Source organism: Chionomys nivalis, chromosome 10 (assembly GCF_950005125.1).
Source record: "Chionomys nivalis chromosome 10, mChiNiv1.1, whole genome shotgun sequence".
NCBI lineage: Eukaryota > Metazoa > Chordata > Mammalia > Rodentia > Cricetidae > Chionomys > Chionomys nivalis.
Window position 1 is genome coordinate 45,633,629 of NC_080095.1, and position 20,743 is coordinate 45,654,371.

General features: G+C 43.9%; 1 protein-coding gene across 1 annotated transcript in view; it reads right to left on the reverse strand.

Annotated features, from left to right (window-relative positions):
* Arg2 (arginase 2) overlaps positions 1-15,314 on the reverse strand; it is a 24,286-nt gene extending 8,972 nt beyond the window's left edge. The window contains exons 1-2 of the mRNA XM_057782596.1: positions 15,108-15,314; positions 14,163-14,235 (exon numbers count right to left, since the gene is read on the reverse strand). Of these exons, the coding sequence (XP_057638579.1) occupies positions 14,163-14,235; positions 15,108-15,242 (208 nt within the window). The 5' untranslated portion in view covers positions 15,243-15,314. The remainder of the gene's footprint in view (positions 1-14,162; positions 14,236-15,107) is intronic.
* Between the last annotated feature and the right edge of the window lie 5,429 nt (positions 15,315-20,743).

The window sequence follows — 20,743 nt, forward strand, 5'->3', positions numbered from 1 at the left end:
CTGTCTCGAAAAACCAAAAAAAGACTTATCCCAAAATAATAATGATAATAATAATAACAATAATAGAGGCCATAAAGAGAAAAATATCTAACATTTATTCACTACTTGTAGGGGCTCAAGTCCTGTTCTAACTGCTTAACATAAGTTTTTATTTCAAACTTAAAATAATGAGGCAACTAAAATACTGCCTAATAGATAGATGAAGATCAAAGAAGGGACCTGCTCAAGATCAAAATCAAAATCTATAGCTAAGGCATCTGAAAAGTGGTTTTTTGTTGTTGTTGTTGTTGTTGTTACTATTTTTATTTTTGTTTTGCTTTGTTGAGACAGGATCTTACTGTATTTCTTTTGGCCTTGACTCACAGAAATCCACCTGCCTCTGTCTCGGGACTGCTGGAAAAGCCATTCATCTTAATATTTGCAGAGGTTGGTTAAAGAATTGGATTATGACTAGTGCGGATTCATCATGAATTGAAACTGGGTAGTTTAAGAGCTTTCCTCTTGAACCCAGCTCATTCTAAAGGAAGACCTGGAAAGAATGTAAAACTGAGAAACATTAACTTGAAACAGAAAATCATCAGGTCAGCAATGACCTGGGACATTAAGGCTAACCTTAATCATCAACAAAAATGGATATTGGAAGCAAAATGGAAAATTTCAATCTTTCACAAGACATAACTTGGCTAAAAAAATTTTATGAACCTTTTTCACTGTTAAGAAACAATTATGAAAGGCCCCAAAGGAGATCTGGTCAACTAAAGGAAAGGTAGATCACTGACATCAGGCTGAAGACACTGAGATTGTTCTAATTTGTCTGTTGTTGTGATGAACACAATGACTGAAGTCAACTTGGGGAGGAAAGAGTCTGTTGGGCATACACATCTCAGGTCACAGTCCATCACTGAGGGACATCAGAGTAGGAACTCAATGCTGGAACCTGGAGACAGGAACTAAAGCAGAGACCAAGGAGGGATGCTTCTTGCTAGCTTTCTCTCAGTGACTCATATACAACCCAGGACCACCTGTCCAGAGGAGGCACCACCACAGGCCCTTCCACATCAATCATCATTCAAGAAAATGCCCTAGCCAGACGGTGGCCGTGCACACCTTTAATCCCAGCACTCGGGAGGCAGAGGCAAGTGGATCTCTGTGAGTTCGAGGCCAGCCTGGTCTACAAGAGCTAGTTTCAAGGACAGGCTCCAAAGCCACAGAGAAATCCTGTCTCAAAAAAAACAAAACAACAAAAAAAATGCATGGTGGCACATTCCTTTTTTTCCTCAACATTCAGGATGCAGAGGCTGGGAGATCTCTGAATTCCAAGCCAACCTAGATTTTATTGGGAGTTCCAGTCCAGCCAGGGTTACATAGAGAGGTCTCAAACAAACAATACTCTCAAAGTTGCCTATAAGCCAATCTAATGGAGACAATTCTTAATTGGCATTCCCACTTCCTAGATGACCCTAGCTTGTGTCAAACTGACAAAAATAACCCACAAGCTCAAGAACCAACAGAAAAATGACCAAATAAAACAGTTGTTTTAAAAGGCTTGTGGGTATGGGGCTGCTGGAGAAATGGCTCACCAGTTAAGAGCACTGGCTGTTCTTACAGAGAACTGTGTTTAGTTCCCAGCACTCATAACCACTTATAACTCCAGTTCAAGGTGATCTGACACCTTCTGGCTCCTGCACATATATGGTGCACAGATGTACACTTGGGCACACACACATATAAATTACCTTGTCCTCCAAGTCTGATCTCTGTTTCTGAACACACTTGGTGGGTGGAGAGAACCAAGTCCCAAAAATTGTCCTCTGACCTCTACACATGTACCACAGCAAGTGTGCTCTCACACATACACACACAATAGATAAATAAAAAATAGGTTTGAAAATTCACAGACCAAAAATATTTTTCATGATTGTGTGATTGGTGAGGTGTCTAAGATCACTGCTGATCTTTCAGAAACAGGAGTTCTGTCCCCAGTACCCACACTGGGCGGCTCGCAGCCTCCTCTAGCCCTAGCTCGGAGGCACCTGAACACATACGGCACACAGATAGACACTCTGAGGTCAGAGGAGGGTGCAAAATCCCCTAGAGCTGGAGTTACAAGAGGCTGTGGAGCCAATGTGGATGCTGGGAACTGAACTCCAGTTCTCTGGGATAGTAAAGTGCCCTTAGCAACTGAGCCATCTCTCTGGCTCGGCTCGACAGATCTCAGATGATTCCTATTTTATCTAGAGTGTTTCAACCTCCTTGTTTGTCCCAGTGACTTCCTTAAACATCATCAAGCATGAGGTTCTTGATGTGTTATAAGAAATGAGGACACACTTGCTGTTCTGTAATACTACAATGTTCACTACAAAAGGTGTGCTGACTCTTCTTGATTGTCATCTTCTCTACATCTGGAATTAACTAAAATCCTAACAGCACACCTATGCAGGATTTCTTTCTTATTAAGTCATTTGAAGTAGGATCAAGGTGGGAAGAGCCTCCTTTAATGTGGCCCACAGCTTCTGCTAGCAGCCCATATAAAGGACGTGGAAGAAGAAGGCACTCTTCCTCTGCGTGCTTGCTCTCACACTTGCTACTAAGTCCCCTAGAGCCTACTTCTTAGGAATTCTGGTGTCTACTGAAGACCAGCTGAAACTTCCAGATTCATCAACTGAATAACTACTCAATCCTTGGACCTTCCATTGGGAGCCATTTGTAGGACTAGCTGGACCACAGTCTGTAAGCCATTCTAGTAAATCCCCTTTCTAAACATATACATAAAATGAGTGAACATATATGTGTGTATGAGTGTGTGTGTGTGCACTATAGTCATTCTATAAGTTGTTTCTCTAGAGAACCCTGACTAATACAAAAGGTTATAATAATGTTAATATTAACTTGCAGAACTACTTGCCAAACCTTTTAACTCATAGAAATCTTCGTATGACCAATAAGAAAAACAAGGATATTAAAGTTCCAGTGGATAAGATAAGTAACGAACACTCAAGTCCAACCAAGGCTACCAGGGTGTAAAGTGCTAGAAGCCTGGCAGAAAACAGTATTCTGCTCACATGCACTAAACACAAGGGAGCTGCCCGAGGTCCTAAAAGACCCTGGCAATCTTACCGCAGTACTTCAGGGAAGACAGACTGCCCTTCAGGAGAGGATTCTGGTCACTAAATGCACAGCTCTGGGGCTAGGGAGTAACTCTGGGGTGGAGCAACTGCTTAGCACGCAGGAGAGTCTGGATTTGATCCCCGGCACTAATCAATGGCTGGAGGTAGGTTAACAGATTCACTTACACACTGAATGTTGACTCTTAAGATCACCAACCCTGGAGGGGTTGGACTGGCTACCCTTCCAGAAGACCCAGTTCAATTCCCAGTACCCACATGGTAGCTCACAACTATCTATAACTCCAGTTCTAGAGGATCTGATGCCCTCTTCTGGTCTCTGTGGACACCAGAAATGCAGGCAAAACACCCATACATATAAAGTATTATACAGAGATATCATCCACTCTATTTACGAATCCCTTCTTACCAAATGGCCTTCCTGTTTCTCACTGGCTACCTGGGTGCCTCACACCCCCACAAGGGCTTCTTGACGGAACATACGGAAGGAGATTTCTCAATCTAATTATGCCCAGCTGCATACAGTTTTGATAATTTACACTGTCAACACGAGTCTGGCTATGAAAGCTCGATGAGCTCTGCCTTGCGTTTCCACAAAATGAAGAAGCAGACCCTGAAGGGGCTTCTATCTTAAAAACCCTGCCTAAGTGACCTACTCCACTGATGACCTCCCCACCTCGGCTCTTTAATTTTCACAGTGTGAGTGCCAGGTAGAGTAGAGGCAATGACTGCGGGAGCCAAGCAAGGGCCTCCTGCAAGTACAGTGTGTCTTGCTGTGTGTGCTTCCTCTTCCCTTATAGGCAGTAGAAATTCTTTGTAAAAATGAATACGTATCTAATGGTAAAGGCTCCCATGTTACTCCCCAAACCTGACAACTCTGTTCTTACAGGCTTTTTATGCATATTACATAATTTTTAAAATAGAATTAGTTGGAATAGGCAAAGTTGCTGCAGCTAACTACTCAAAATATAGCTTGAATACAGCCATGTGTGTGTACCATACAGGTGAAGAGCAGACTTTCCTCTGTCATGATTCAGGGACCTGGTTTGCGGCTCTGTCATACCTAGCTAGGATCTTGCTTGCCCTTTTGTGTCTAAGGACAGGTCTCCCCAGGTTCAGGACAGCAGGAACTAAAAACAGTGTGGAGAAGACCCTTGCAAACCTGTGAGACCACACCGCAAACTGCCATGCCTATGGCAGACACTGGTCAGCAGAAAGGGCTCGATTCTGCACAACAACGCCTCCCTACACATCACAAAGCCGATGCTTCAAAAGCTGAACCAGTTGGGCAATGAAGTTCTGCCTCATCTGCCATGTTCCCCTGACCTCTTACCACTAGACTATGGCTTCTTCAAACATCCCTTAGCACAGGCAGCAGGATGTCAAAAGTGCTTCCCAAGACTCTGTCAAATTCCAGAGCAAGATTTTTTTTTATTATTTTTGAGACAGGGTTTCTCTGTAGTTTTTTTTTTGTTTGTTTGTTTGTTTGTTTGTTTGTTTTTTTGTGCCTGTTTTGGAACTAGCTCTTGTAGACCAGGCTGGCCTCGAACTCACAAAGATCCTCCGGCCTCTGCCTCCCGAGTGCTGGGATTAAAGGCGTGCACCACCACTGCCCGGCCCAGGATTTTTTTTTTTTAACGCTGCAGGAATGAACTTATTTCACTGTGGCAAAAAAATGTGTTGATTGTAATGGTTCCTATTTTAACTAATAAACATGTATTTGAGCCAGGCATGGTGGTAGATGCTTTCAGTCCCAGCACTCAGAAGACAGAGGCAGGCAGATCTGTGAGTTCCAGTTTTAGTTTGAGGCTAACTTGGTCTATGTAACAATTCCAGGACAGCTGGGGCTACATAGTCAGACCCTACACTTAAAAAGAAAAATTGTTTGGACTTAATGACTTAAAATTCATGGTCTGAAGCTATAACCAGATACACTGGGGCAAGGGTCCCAGCCCTGTCACCAGACTTCCTAGAAGAGTGACAATCTCAAAGAACAATGAGTTTCCAAGCCTTTCTGCCGGTTGTGCTTAATGTTAACAAGATCAACATAGTAACAAGGAAGGACAGGACATTCTTGGGGATTACAGGTTATGCGAGGCACCTTATGGTTTCTCTCTCCATCCTTCCTCTTAGGTTTTCTTTGAAACTGATGTTGTAACCTAAGACTTCTCAAAACTTGTTTATCATATGTCTGCATCAATTTTGTTAAACCATCCTGGGCGAGAAGACTCACCTCACACAGATAGGCACACAATAAATAAATGAAAGAATTTAAAGGCAAAAAAATACACTTGCTGTTTGAGTTACTGATTTGAGTTTCATTTAAAATATTCTACGGGGGCTAGAGAGATGGCTCATGGGTCACAAAGCACTTCTTGCTCTTGCAAAGGACATAGGCATGATTTCCAACACCCACAGGGCGGCTCACAACTGTTAGTACCTCCAGTTCCAGAGGATCCGATGCCCTCTTTGGACCTCCTCAGGCACCAAGCACATACAGGATACACATCCATATATGCAAGCAAAACATTCAGACATAAAATTGTTTTAATTTTTTTTTCAAATTCATTACATGAATTCAAGTGTGGATTTGGGGCTCTGAAATAACTCTAAACATAATTCTTCCACTTTGTATTACATATTTATGTGAGCAGCATTCTCAAAGCTGATGAATATGGAACAAAAATATTGACCAATTTTGAAAAACATGGACAGTAACTATGTCCTGAAAAATCAAATATTCTAAGGTTATTTTTTAATGCAGTCTTACATTTGTACTCAGATTTGCCTGGAACTCACTGTGTCTTGATGCCCTCTAACTGTTATGATCTTCCTGCCTTTGCCTCTTCGGCACTAGGCTTATTTATAGGCAGGAGCCAGCACACCAGGTTCAAGATTCAATTCTGCATGTAAAACTAGACACATTAGTGGATGGTTTGCTATTGTCTTTAATAAATGTTAAAATTGCATGGTAAGGGGTTTTTTTAAAAAGTATGATTATCAGAAAATGTTTGATTTGTATAGCTATGTATCTACAATTGCATTAAAATTTCTCAGGTGAAACAAAGTGGCAAGTGCAAGAAGTTTAAGCCCTAGTATAAAGCCTAACGGCACGGCTGAGGCCCAAAACCTGGCCTTCTGTCCACGGAGAAGATTTCCCTGGGAACCGGATGTGCCCACATAACCAGTGCCAGCCAACAAGTGTGTGGAAAGAGACTCCCTGCCACGACTTCTTAGAAAGGGAAACATTCCCCCTGCCCTCATGCTTTCCTCTGTTCATGCATCTGTCCTGCTTCCAGAAATGAGTATACGACCCTCAAGTCACGGCCTTGTCAATAGGAGTTAAGAATCTAGGTCTGAAGACAGCCACCAAACCAGTTCCAGGCCTCTCTCCAGATTGTTTACTTGAAAGTGAAATTAACGTTTTTCATCTGCTGCTATCTCAGGCTCTTGTGCAATCTTAGCTACCCAATACAGGGATCACATGCAGACTCTGATGAGAACGGAGGAAAAACTGGCTCTTGTTATTACAACTAATTTGAGAGATGACGAGGAGAACTTAAAAGAGTTTGCGTCTGAGTTGGTAAGGGCTCAAGATTATAGATAAGGAGCTGTTGTGGAAAATGTGAGCAAGAAACCGTAGGATCTTCAGCCAAAGTTGGAGTTGAAAACCAAGTGTTTTATTTATTTTTTTAAATTTTCTAACCAAACTGGCTTCTCCCTCAGTCCTCGGGTACTGACTGGGTTTACGGGTATGTACCCTGTGCCTGCTAGACTGTATAAGTTGTCCTCCGACTTTTACATGCACACTGTGCACAAACACAATTAAAAATGTTTTTTAAAGGGCTAGAAAAACAGCTCAGTAATTAAGAGTACTTGCTGCTCTTAAAGACCCAAGTTGGATTCCAAGCACTGTCTGTAAGTTTAGCTCCAGGGGATCCAATGCTCTCTTCTGACCTCAGAGGGTGCCAGGCACTCATGTGGTACACATACATATGTACATGCAGGCAAAACACATAAAATAAAACACATGAACAGCCTGGCGGTGGTGGCACACGCCTTTAATCCCAGCACTCGGGAGGCAGAGGCAGGTGGATCTCTGTGAGTTTGAGGCCAGCCTGGTCTACAAGAGCTAGCTCCAGGACAGGCTCCAAAGCTACAGAGAAACCCTGTCTCGAAAAACAAAAACAAAAAACAAAACAAAACAAAACAAAAATATCTCACGAGTATGGCAGAGTAGGGAAGCCTGAAAAGATGGTACTTCTCAACCCAGGCCTCAGCTCCTCTTTCCCTAGGACAGATGGCCCATCCCACCAGGGCACTGTGGCCCAGGAAGATCCCAAGCAGTGTGGCAGTTTGGTTTCATGCTCGATTTTTGCTTTGGTTTTGAATGTGTCCCTTCAAAAATCCTGTGCTGAAAACTGAATCCTAATGCAGCTGTGCTGGATAGTGGGCTTAATGGGAAGTGTGTCTGTGTAGATCCTAGTTTTCCTCATGCCAAATCAATACATGAGTGAGGCTATCCATCGATTCTTCTCTTTTGCCATGTGATGTGTTCTGCCATGTTAGGAGACAGTAAACCCAGGCCTTATTAGATGGAGACGCTTAATCGCGGACCCCTCAGCCTCCATACGTAGAGTCAATACATTTCTACAAAACAACACAAAATGAACTAAAACCACCACCAAAGGAACTGCAAAGCCAGTTCTCTGGCATTTGATCTTCCGAAGACCAAATGATGCTAGTGACAAAGCAGAATCCAACACTTTCTTCTTAAAGACGCTCCCGTCAACAGCTTGATCGCTTTTTGACAGCTGCTCTGCTTTTATTTCCTTCTCCCTGCGAAGGCAGTTTGTCTTTTTATGTAGAAGAGTGACTACGCGCTGCTCCACTCCCTCCCGGGAGAGCAAATTCTGATATTCGCTATTTGCTACAGATGCTACCGAACAACCAATTTTTGTCCCAAAGATATTCCAGTGTTATTCAAACAGCATTCCAAAGACATCTTTTTTATTTTTTATTTATTTATATTTTTTAACGAAATTCTTTTTTTAAAAAGACTTATTTATTATGTATACAGCATTCTGCCTGCATGTATGTCTGCACACCAGAAGAGAGCACCAGATTTTATCATAGATGGTTGTGAACCACCATGTGGTTGCTGGGAATTGAACTCAGGACCTCTGGAAGAGCAGTCAGTGCTCTTAACCTCTGAGCCATCTCTCCAGCCCCCAAGACATCTTTTTTAAACATAGAACTTTTTCTTTTCCCCCCCAAGACTAGAAATTATATTGATAACCTATGATCTAGATCAGTCAACAGACATGATTTGTAAAATCTATGCAAAATATAATATCTTACAGTTTTTGTGAAGCAAACAGCACATACGAAAACATGCAGGTCCAAGTCCCATACCTCTTTTCCAGCCGCAGCAGTCTGGATAGTGTGTTAGAGATATAATTTATATTCCACGAAATTCATTCTTAGAATTTACAACTCAGTGGTTTTTAATATATTCACCAGGTTGTAAAAATAGCAATACTTTCTAATTCTAGGACAGCTTCAGTTCCCTTCTTCCCCAGAACCTAAACCTGTTCTCAGTCATTTCTTATTTCCTCAACCCCCGGGAGCCTAAGCTGTTTGCCCTCTCTAGATATTTCAGACTTAAGGCGCCAATAAGTGGCCTTTTCTAGCTGCCTTCTTTCAGAGCATAATATCACCAAGCCTCACAGTTTTGATTATGATGATGTCTAACAGAGCTACATGTGATTTTGGTTATTGGCTAAGATAGCCATGACCCAAATTCACAAAAATTCACACTTGTGGTTTCTCCTACAGTTTTACAACTTCACATTAAATTTAGAACTTTGGTAGTTGCCAAGTTTTTTTAAAAAATCTTTAAAGACTTTTTATTTTATGTACATGTGTAAGTGCCAGCAAGTATGTATGCATGTAAACTATGCGCATGCCTGGTATCCTTGGATGTCAGAAGAATGTGTTTCATTCCCTGGAACTGGAACTATAATATGGAGATGCACATGGGTACTGTAAGAACAGCCAGCACTCTTAACCATGGAGCCATCTCTCCAGCATGAGCTAACAAGGAATTTTGATAAATGTTATGGAGTAAGAGTTCTTTTTAAAAAGTTATTTATTTTTGGTATGTGGGTATCAGTTGTCCTGACACCATTTATAGAAGATTATTCTTTTTCCTGCTTATGTCAGCCAAGGGGAGAAAAGCCTTATAAACAGAGCATTCTAAGAAACTACTGGAATCATCATATAACGACAGTTTCCTGGGAACTGCCTTTGAGATGCTAAAAACCTGAGGCAGAAGAAGGTCCACCCCTTTGAACACAGCAATCTTGGTGAGGGCTCGGGAATGGGTTCTGTTCCATTAATATTCTAGATCTGCCTCAGGGTCTTTGCTGGTACTGATTTCTCTGCCTGAAACATTGTTCTTCCAAATTTGTTCAGACCCCTTTCCTTCTGCCCGGGTCTCCTCACTTAGCGCCTTTTCAGTCAAGCCTCCTCTCTAACGTGCAGAGCTCTCCCATCTCCAGCCTTTGCTATCCCATCCCTGGCTTCTGCTCCCTCTGTTAAGTACTCATGGCTGCCGACATACATGTCCAGCTGCACCTCATCAGAACATTGTTAACAGGAATTTGTTATCTATCTCACTAGGGGTAGGTCTAGAACTTAGCATTAGCAGCGTTCTAATGCAAATATGCAAACACAAGATATTGCAACTCTGCACACACATATCAGTAAACTAATATGCTCATCATATGTTTGGTTTTGTTTGGAGACAGACTCTGGCTGGCTAGCCCTTTAGCTCACGACCTAGACCAGAGTGGCCTCAGACTCAGAGATCCACCCGCCTCTGCCTCTGAATTAAAGACCTGCTGCCCCATCCCCAGCTCTTTATAGTTTCAGCGCCCAAAAGCTACTGTTAAGGAAAATAAACCTAAGCTGGACACAGTGCCACCTGCCTGTAAATCCTGACTCAGGAGGCTAAGGCAGGAGGATTGTGAGCTTGAGGCCGGCCTGGGATATACAATGAGAGCTACTGAAGAAAGAGAACAGGGATGTGGAGGGAAGAAAGAAGGGGCAGAGTAAAAAGAGACTGATGTGGGAAACTTTTCAAAACAGATTTAAGGCATACTTAGGCATACTTTATATTAATTCACATATTCAGTTCAATGTGTCTTGATGGCTACATAGTCCTATAACCATCGCACTAAAAACAGAATGAAAAATATTCAAGTCACGATAGGTGGATTATTATTGAGAACTTGATATCTGTAAGCAAGTCAAGACTTTAGACTGCTGTTTCCAGGAGTCATGTTAAGGAATGTAACAGTTCAGAAATCAAAGCGCCTACCAGTACAGGAAGTTGCTGAAATACAAAAGAATTAAGATTAAAGGCCCAAGATTAAAGGCCACAGAAACCAACTAGCACACTGGATTAACTCACGAAAAGATTGTGTAAGTCAGTGGGGGCAGAAGCTCAAAAATTTGCAATCAACGGTTTTGCAGCAATCTGTTCTCACTGGTACTTATGAACTAGTGTGCTGGTTAAGGTGTTTAAGCTGCAAACAGAAACCAACCTAAGCAGAAAAACAACTTACGTATCCGAGATGGCCCCAGAAATCGTTAAAGAGAATCATTAAGAATTGAAATCTAAAGCCAGGTACGGTGACACAGACCTACCACCCTAGGACTAGGGAGGCAAAAGCAGAAAGATGACTGCAAGTTTGAGGTCACCCTGAAGTTTCAGGTCACCCAAGGTTATATAGCAAAACACCAACTTAAAAAAAAATTAAAAAAAAAAACTAATGACACCCACAATACAGAATGTTCCAATGAAGATATTGTCACAGTCCCTCTGGAATTTTAAATCAAAATTAGCTATGCATGCTAGGTTTTAGAGGAACCTAGGTCAACGGGTCACAGTTCCAGCTGCAATGAAAAAAGGTGGAATTGTGCAAACTGAAGAGCCTGGGGATAGAGAGGCACTGCTCTGTCAAGGTCCAGGAACTTCCTCCCATTTGCTCCAGAGTCTACTCAAACTCTGATCACCATGGACATCGGTCCCTTTTGTCATGACAAGTAGAAGCAATGTTCGTGCTTAGAGCCAGCAACAAGCCTCAATAAATAGTAATTGCTGTCACGTGACTCAGCTTTGAGAGTGAGGAGGCCACGAGCCAGTAAGGCTGCTGGATAAAAGACAGAGACAGTAGTAGGCGGCCACCAGTGCTAGAATTCAAGAAGCTGCCCGGGAATTTTCTGGTCCCTCATCACAGAGTTCACATTTCTAAGACGTTTCTTGTTTCTTCTTGAATCTGCCTGCCACTTTTTCTGATAACAGACGAAAAATCCATTTTACTAACGCGAAAACAGCTGATAGAGACCCTGCGGTAGTTGTTCAGACATTAGAGTTTCTAAGTATGAGAAGAGATGCCGGTGAAATGGCATCTGTATTTGCTCTCAGTGGTTAAGGAACTGTCAGGAGGTACAAGGTGAGCTGTATGACAGTTGGCCTCCCTCCCAACGCTCCACTGAAACTTTTCTGCTCATGCCCCGGGGATCCTTTGTTTTGCTGGACTACCTGTCACACTTCTGCTTGCTTTGCTCCCAAAACATTCTCTTTAGGTCAACACTTCACTCTCTCCCTTGATTGGTCCTTCCTAGGTCCCCTTCTGAGAGACCCTCATATCTGAAAACGCACAAATAAGTATCTCCGACATTTGTTCATTGCGGCAGACCCAGATGACCAATCACATCTCATGTGTGCGTTTTCACCTGTGTGTGTATGTATGTGATACAGCCCAGGGGTCTTGATTTAGATCGTTTTCTGCCAGATAAAGAATTAAGAGGCAGGGGAAATCTGGTTCAACAGGGCACAGCAGAACAATCTCAAACACAGCAAACAGGAGGACACAGAATCAGCGGTTGAAGAAAGGCGTTTATTGGGAGTGAGGAAAGAGACACACATAACAGACACACAAAGACAAAGACCCTCTACAAAGATGGGAAAATCCAGTCTCTTCTTGAGGGCTAGGGGTTTTAAGTCTCTGAAGAACTGGTTGGTTTATAGAAAGAGGATGGCTGATTGGCAACACAACTGTCATATAACATGTCCTGGACCTGGCTTTGAACTTGTTGAGCCAGTCAGGCAGCAGGAGACCTGCTGGTGGGAGAAAAAAAAAAGCCTACAAGGCTTTTGTTTTAAGCTGCTAGGCTTTTGTCTCAAGGCAGGAGGGTGAGAAAGAAGTCTTGGAAATTCCCCATGCCTACCACGGAGTCTGACTCCCAGTCTCTCATATGTAAGTGCCCCTTGTGCATGCCTGGTGCCCATGGAGATCAGAAGGCGTCAGATCCCCTGCGATTACAGACAGCTGTGAGCAGCCATGTGGGTGCTGGTAACCAAACCTCTACCAAAGCAAGCGCTGTTCATTTCTGACACATCTCTGGACCCCTCCTCCGTTCTTGCAGTTCTGCCCCATCTATGACCCTTCCTTCTAGAAAGCCACACTTGCTTCTTCACCTTTGTGCTCGTGCCTCCTTTGGAAAACACATCATGTTCCAAACCGAGTTTATTTTATACTCAAATGTGCTTTTCTGCCAGGTGCGGTGGCACACACTTCTAATCCCAGCACTCTGGAGGGAGCGGCAGGTGTGTCTCTTCAAGTTCAATGCCAGCCTGGTCTATTTAGCAAGTTCTAGGACAGCCAGGGATATACAGAGAGACCATGTCTCTAACAACAACAACAAAAATCTACTTTTCTTGCTATTTTTTCTTATTTTCTGTTTCATCCAATCACCCATAATCTAGTTACTCAAGTCCATTCAAAGACATCGCAAATCTCAACCTTGCCAAAGGCCTAAAATTTGACCCATGCTAACTTGCAAGTGCTCAAGAGACTACAGTTATTTTGATATACACTCAAACTAGGGTGGGCTGTCAATAATGCAGCTGCCCTTGAGACCTCATGTTCCTGTAAGTAACCCCTTACCCATCCTCCTTCTGTAAGTCATCCTAATAAATTCGCTGGTTCGCTAACTTGACTTTGGTGGTCCTTACTTTCATCTGTCTTCGGTTCTCTATCATGGTCCCACATAAAAGGGATACATCAGGTGATCTCATTATTCCTGATTTGGGAAGATGAGTGGCCCTGGGCATGGCCTCACAATCAGCAACTGTTTCAGAGTAAAAGTGGACAAAGATTCTGTCGCTCACCATGATTCTGCATTCCTATGGCCAAAGCTCTCTACTGACCGTGAATTCTGTGTTCACAGCACCAGAAAAGACATGTGAATGGTCCTAATGACAATGGAGGACAAGCTAGAAATGTTTGGGTTAGATACCATACAGGTATTGAAATTTGGTACCTTGGTGCTAATAGTTCTCCATCATTGTAGACATGGCGTTTATCTTTGGGTTAGATTTACTTCTAGTCCTAAAACCCTAAATACTACCTTAACTATGAGACAGAAACTTGCAAATCCGACTACAAGGAGGCCTTTAAAAATGCACAGACCTATCTATCTAGCCCCTACCTCAGACCAGAGAATTCTTCCATGGACGAGTTTAGGAACTGCTTTTAACAAGTCACCCAAGTGATTTCATAAGTAGTTTTGAAAAAATCCATCTATGTACTGATTACAATAACACAAGCCTGGTAACCCCAGAGAGGAAATGGTTTGGAGAAGGCAGCAGGCGAGATTGATGACTCAGAAGCTTCTCAAGACTGAGTTAGGGAAGCTACCGTGTTAAAGCTGGAGCAAGACAGCATCCTCGGTGCCATTCGCTGGTGGCTGTTCTGGGCTCTACTTTGTTCTGTCTCACTCACTGTATACCATTTACAAGACTTTTCCTCAAGACTCACGGATGTTTATCTCCAGAAGGAATCCAAAGGATACCCCCAGATGGTGCAAACCACATACAGCTGATACCACAGGGCCAGGATATAAGAGATACAGTTCTAAACAGGTCTGTTTCCATTCCTCAACACTGGAAACCCAAGCACTTACCCAATTTGGAGAGCCTCTTCAGCAATCCAGCTTCTCTAACGGCAGCTGGACCATATTCCACTCCTTCCTTTTTCTGTGAATCATAAAAATTCCACAGATAAAAGGGACAGAAACACTTTGACACAGTGATGCTACACTTGAGTTCCTAACAGATTCCTCTGTAAACCTGCCACAGCATCAAAACTTACACCGTAGAGGTCTGACATTTCATTAAGTGCTTAATAGAGAAGAGGGGAAATTCCATTATTGAAAGCAAATCAACCTTGAGTGTCTCTCATTGAGAGCCGGACCAGAAGAGTCCCAGGCTGGGATGGGACCGAGTGAGGCTATGATCCGGTGGCTAGGAGTGTGTGGTTGGCTGGGCTTTCCCACAGTGAGCCAGTGAGCGAGCTCTCCCCAACAGCAGGTTTCTTTCATTGACGACAGAACAAAGCACGTCGGGTTCTCCCGCAACTGGCGAGGCCAGCACTAATTTCTTTCCTGGTTAACGCTCTTTCGGCAAGTTTTCCTATTCCCCTGGTCGCAATCTCTAACCTCTCCGACAGTTTTCCAACGACACCGGGTTTTGCCCTCTCCAGCTCCTCTATGGAGTCCTCTTCTTTCCTCTCCTCTCCCTTTTCCTCCTCTTCACCACCCCAAGCTGGGAATACAGATCTCCCCGTCGACCCGAAAAGGCCGCAGAAGCCCGCCGTCTCGATGCCCATTGCCCTCTCGATGTTCATTGTCCTCTGGATGCCCACTGCCCTCCACCCCTCGCCTTCCATCCGTCCCTCATCTCAATCTGGGTCAGGGAAAATTCCAACCAAGTGCGCTCCGGTGCCAGCCACGGGAACCCGCGAGCTCCCCTACCCCACCCCTCGCGGCGTTTCTCCTCATTCTCGTCTCCCGGTCCCACGCCACTCTCTCGGGGCTCCTTGACGGGTCAGCTCGGGTCCCAACTCTCACCTGTCCCTGAGAGAAAGGGGCTCCGATCACAGCCACAGAGTGGACATTTCTCGTTAGAACGCAATGCACTTGCGCGCGGAGGAGGCTTGAGACGCTGCTCCTCAGGAACATGATTGGCAGGGAGGGGATCACCATAGGAGAAGCGGCTCCGTGCCACTCAGGATCTCAAGTGAGCGCCTCAGCCTCCAGCTTCACTGCCTTACAAGGAGAGCGCCCCGCCCTGTGATGTCAGCATCGCTTGGACACGCCTCCAACCAGCCCCCCAGGCGCACCTTCTTGGAGGACCACTTCTCTCCAGGGTTTAGGACTCGCCCACTGTTGAGTCACCAACGTGGGCGTGTCCTCTCTCCCTGGCCGCGCCCCACGGTGCCTAAGGCTCGAGGAGCGGCAGGTGTGTGGTTTCCCGGGAAGCGGAGACCTCAGTGGAACAGGCGAACTCGACACATGGTCTCCAAGTTTCTTCACCCACAAGTACCTGGCGCAGGCGCTATCTCGACTGAAGAGTTGGCGCTGGCCATGGTCTGGCTGCACCCGGCGACATCTGCCAGCCCCACACCACCATATCCATCTGCAGCTTTTCATCTCAAAGCTTAAAAATCCTAGAAAGGTTTACCCATCTTTGAACTGTCAAAATTCAGAGCAGAACCCTCTGGGTCTGGCTTCTTAGTGAAGACTCATCTACCTTGGATATTCCTGATGGGGAAGTTAGGGTTTACCAAGCAATTACTTTCTAGGTGTTTTAAATTCATTTTAACAAAGTTTATTTCTTTTTTATGTGTATGAGTGTTTTGCCTGTATGTTTGTGCGTGTGCCCAGGGAAGTCAGAGTGGACGTTGGATTTGTTGGAACTGGAGTTACGGACCATTGTGAGCCACCATGTGGGTGCTGGGAATCGAACCCAAGTCCTTTGCAAAAGCAATAAGTGCTCTTACCTGCTGACCCACCTCCCTGGCTCTTGTTTTCAATTCTTTACATGAGTAGGAGAACACCAATTATTAAAGGCCAACTATAGCAACACATCTGGACCATCCTAAACTAAAAGGAGGCTAAACCAAACCTGAAAATACCAAAGAGCGCTACTCACGGTTTGAATAGAAAAATGTATTCGCTGGGCTCTACAGTTAATAGCATACACTGCTTTTGCAGAGGACCTGAGTTTTGCCAGTTTTGTTCCCAGCCTGTAATTCCAGCTTCTGGGGAATCACATGCTTCTTGCCTCCACAGACACTGCGAGGTAGGGGAGATAAAAGGATTTGAATTCTTTGTCGTAAGCTCGAGTTTGCAGTGTTTGATAGAATAGACATTTAATGCTTCACACAGAGGCAAGACTATCAGTGCCGCACTCATCGCTGTAACGCTATATAGCAAAGCCAAAATCTATACCCCACTCTTTCCCAAGTCCATCTTTCCTAAAGAGGTCTGAAATTTATTTCACCTGATGCTAATTTACATGTTTCTTTCTAAAGTAGCTCAGAAGTTTCCATAGCAACACTAACTCCAGGGAGCTTGGGATAAAGAAAGGTCTTTAGTCTTAGGGGCTAGCAAGCATACGGTCTCTCCCGCCTGCTGGTTTAATAAAGATGTCTTGCGTTGTAAGCAAAATCAGCCCAGTATTACTTGAACCTGACAAGGCTGTGATTCTTCAAGAGGCTTTGGTTTTGCTTTGTCTTAAGAGTTATTATGTACACGGTGCTCTGTCTCCATGCTTGCCTGCACGCCAGAAGAGGGCACCAGATCTCGTTACAGATGGCTGTGAGCAGGAACGCTTTGGAAGAACAGTCAGTGCTCTTAATCTCTGAGCCATCTTTCCAGCCCCCAGCAGCTTTGGGTTTCTATTGCAGTGATAAAACACCGCAACCAAAGCAATTTGGGGAGGAAAAGGTTTAGTTCAGCTTTTAACTCTCAGGTCACACTCCACTGAGGGGAGTCAGGGCTGGAACTTAAACAGGGCAGGAACCTGGAGGCAGGAACTGAAGCAGAGGCCACAAAAGAGTGTTACAGGCTTGCACAATCTGTTTTCTTACACAGCTCAGAGCTATGGGACTAATGGGTAGTACCACCCACAGTGGCCTGTGTTTGGTAAGAAACCTAAGACAATTCTCACTTAAAATCTGTGCCTCTTCCCAGTACTTTCTCACCCCTCCAAACCTCTCCAGCGCAGGGCCTGGGCTTCTCTTGCCCCAGCCTCCAACCCCTATATAACCTCAGCCATTTTAGCCACGCTGGTCTCTTGGCCTCTTGACCCCACCACACACCTAACCCCACCTCTCTCTCCTCTCGTGGCCCTGTTCAGTCTGAACTCTTCCAGATGCCTCTGGCTGTTTTTCCTCCCTAGTGTCTACCATAAACCTCCTCAGACATACCTGGGAGCAGACATGGCCTCATTTTTTTCATTCAGACTTGGACTCCCATATCAATCATTAATAATGTAGACCAGGCTATCCTTGAAATCACAGAAATACAGCAGCCGTGATTAAAGGTGCATGCCACCACACCTAGCCTGAGAATTCTTTTATGTAACCCCAGCTATATAAAATAAATATAAAGTTCCAGGAGATCTCATGCCCTCTTCTGGCCTCCATCTAGACACACACACATGCCAAAAATAATATTATTTTAAAAACTAAAAAGCATACAAATCAAGTATTTACTGATGACAAATCACAGATTTATGCTAAAAATAATTATTTGGCATACATATAATTTTACTATTTATTAACAATGTAAGCAGATTTACATAAAGAATTAATTCTTGGCTGCATATCTGATACTACCAGTATAGAACATTGCGCTGGTTGTTTTTGTCAACTTGACACAAACAAGAGTCATCTGGGAAGAAAGAGCTTCAGTTGGGGAATTGCTTCTATCAGATGTCTGTAGGACATTTTCTTGATTATAAATGGATGTGGGAGGGGCCCAGCTCACTGTGGATGAGACCACAACTGTCTGGTCCTGGGTTGTATAAGAAAGCAACTGAGGGACAAAGGAGACAACTTGGTGATTAAGAGCACTTGTGGCTCTTGAAGAGGACCTGAGGTAATTCTCAGTACCCATATAGTAGGTCACAGTTATCTGTAACTTCACTACCAGGATAGCCGACATTTCTTCTGTCCTTCTCAGGTACCAGGCAGGCACATGGTACACATAGATACATAGATACATACATACACACATACAAGCAAAACAACTGTATGCATAAAAATAGAATAAAATCTATAAAGAAAGAAAGAATGGTAACTAAAAAGACATGGAAGGCAAGCAGCTTCTTCCATGGTTCCTGCCCCGACTCCTCTCAGTGATGGATCCTTTCTTCTCCAAATTGGTTCTTGTGCTGACTACTTTTATGTCAGCTTGACACAAGCTAGCAGAATCTGAAAGGAAGGAGCCTCAGTTGAGAAAATGCCTCAATAAGATTCACTGTAAAGCATTTTCTTAATTAGTGGTTGATGGGGAAGGGCACAGCCCACTGTGGGTGGTGCCATCCCTGGGATGGTGGTCCTGAGTTCTGTATGAAAGCAGACTGCACAAGTCAGAGGAAACAAATCAGCAAGCAGCACCCCTAATGGCCGCTGCCTCAGCTCCTGCCTCCAAGTTCCTGCCCTGCTTGAATTCCTGTCCTGACTTGCTTTGATGATGAACTGTGGTGTGGAAGTGTATGCTGACTAAGCCCTTTCCTCCCCAAGCCGCTGCGGCCATGTGTTCCTTCACAGCAATAGGAGCCCTGACAACAATTCCGGTTAGTGTTTTACCACAGGGACAGAGGAGCGACGCAGGACAGAAATCTTCAACATTCTTCAGAGCTGATGCTTTTGATTTATGACTGCCAATGCACAGAACACCACTTCATATAAATTTGTAGAACAGAATAAGCAGACGTATATCTAGGGCCATTTCCTGTAACTATTGGAAATTTTGTCCTAATTCCCAGCCAAAATTCATTGAACAGTTTTTCATGAAACTTGAGTCAGCCACTCAACAATTTTTAAAGTCAACCATTCTAACACAACACATTCCAAAGATATAAAATCACTGTATCTGGGACTGGAGAGATGGCTCAGTGGTTAAGAGCACTGGCTGCTCTTCCAAAGGACCTGGGTACAATTTCCACTACCCGCATGGCAGCTCACAATTGTCTAACTTCAGATGTGTGCCAAAGTTCCGCCCTCTGGGGTATTGTGTTCCAAGTTCCCACACTGTTATTCCTTCAGATTCATCCTTCAGATTCAAAGTATGATTTGTTATTTCCCCATGTCTGAAATATTTTGTCTAGATCTGCTAAAGGACAAAATCATAGCGATTTAGGGGAGATTTGTATTTGTTTGGTTAGTTTTGTTCTTATTTTCTTGTTTTCACACAGCTATGTTCCCAAGCTAGCCTGTAACTTCCATATGTTACCCAGGCTGGTCTCAAACCCACAGTCTTCCCTCCTCATCCTTCTCAGTGCGGGGATTACCCTTATTCCTGGCTTGTTTGCTTATTTATGTATTTATTTTTGTGGTCTAAAGGATCAAGCCTTACACATAGTGAACAAACTCCCCTTTTTCTTTTCTCTCCTCCCCCTCCTCCTCCTCTTCCTCCTCCTCCTCCTCCTCCTCTTCCTCCTCCTCCTCTTCTTTCCAAGACAGAGACTCTCCACTGGAATTGGAACTCACTACATAGACCTGTCCTGGAACTCACTATGTAGATTTGTCCTGGAACTCACTGTGCAGACCAAGCTGGCCTCGAACATACAGAGATCCATCTGCCTCCTCCTACCAAATTCTGGAATTAAAGGTATGCACCACTATGTCTGGCTTCTTTCTTCTTTTTTTCAAGATTTACTTTACTTAGTTTTAAATTGTGTGTGTGTGTGGGGGGCAGGTACGTGTGTGTGTGTGTGTGTTTGCATGTGAACATATGTGTCCATGGAACTCAGAGGAGGGTGTCAGATCTCCGGGAACTGGAGTTAAAAGTGACTGTGAGTTGCTGACGAGGACACAGGTTCTCTGTAACTACAAGCTCTTGACCTTTGAGCTGTCTCTCCTGTCTCCTCCCTTTTCTGAGACAGAAGTTTTACTCTGCAGCCCAGGAAAGCCTGGAACTTGATATGCAGCACAGGCCAGTCTCAATTTTGCAGCAATCATCCTGCCTAGGACCCCCAAGCGATGAGATTTAAAGTGCACACCTCCATGCTAAATTAGCAATAATAATAAAATAGTAATAAATAAAAGTAAAATAATTTTATGTGTGTGTATGTGCACATGTGTATCCAGGTATCCACAGAGACTAAAGGGAGGTATTATATTTCTTGGAGCAATTACAGATGTTTATAAGTTGCCTGATGTGGGTGCTATATCCAGACTCCAGCAGAAATATCAGTTCTCCTTCTTAAACACTAAACCATCTCTCCAGCCCCACATTCTATCTTTCATAAGCTGCTGGGAGTCAAAGGGGGTTGAGGTTCTATAAGAGAGTAAGGGCCAGTAAAATCTGAGTTGTTGGCTGATTCCATGGTGTAAATACTCCCTGAGGCTGACTTCAAACTTCCTACATATGAACCAAAGATGGCATTGAGAAAGGTGCTGATTGCATAAAAATTTTACCAGGTAGATACAATATACAGAAATAACCTCAGGAGCATAAATAATAGCAAGAGA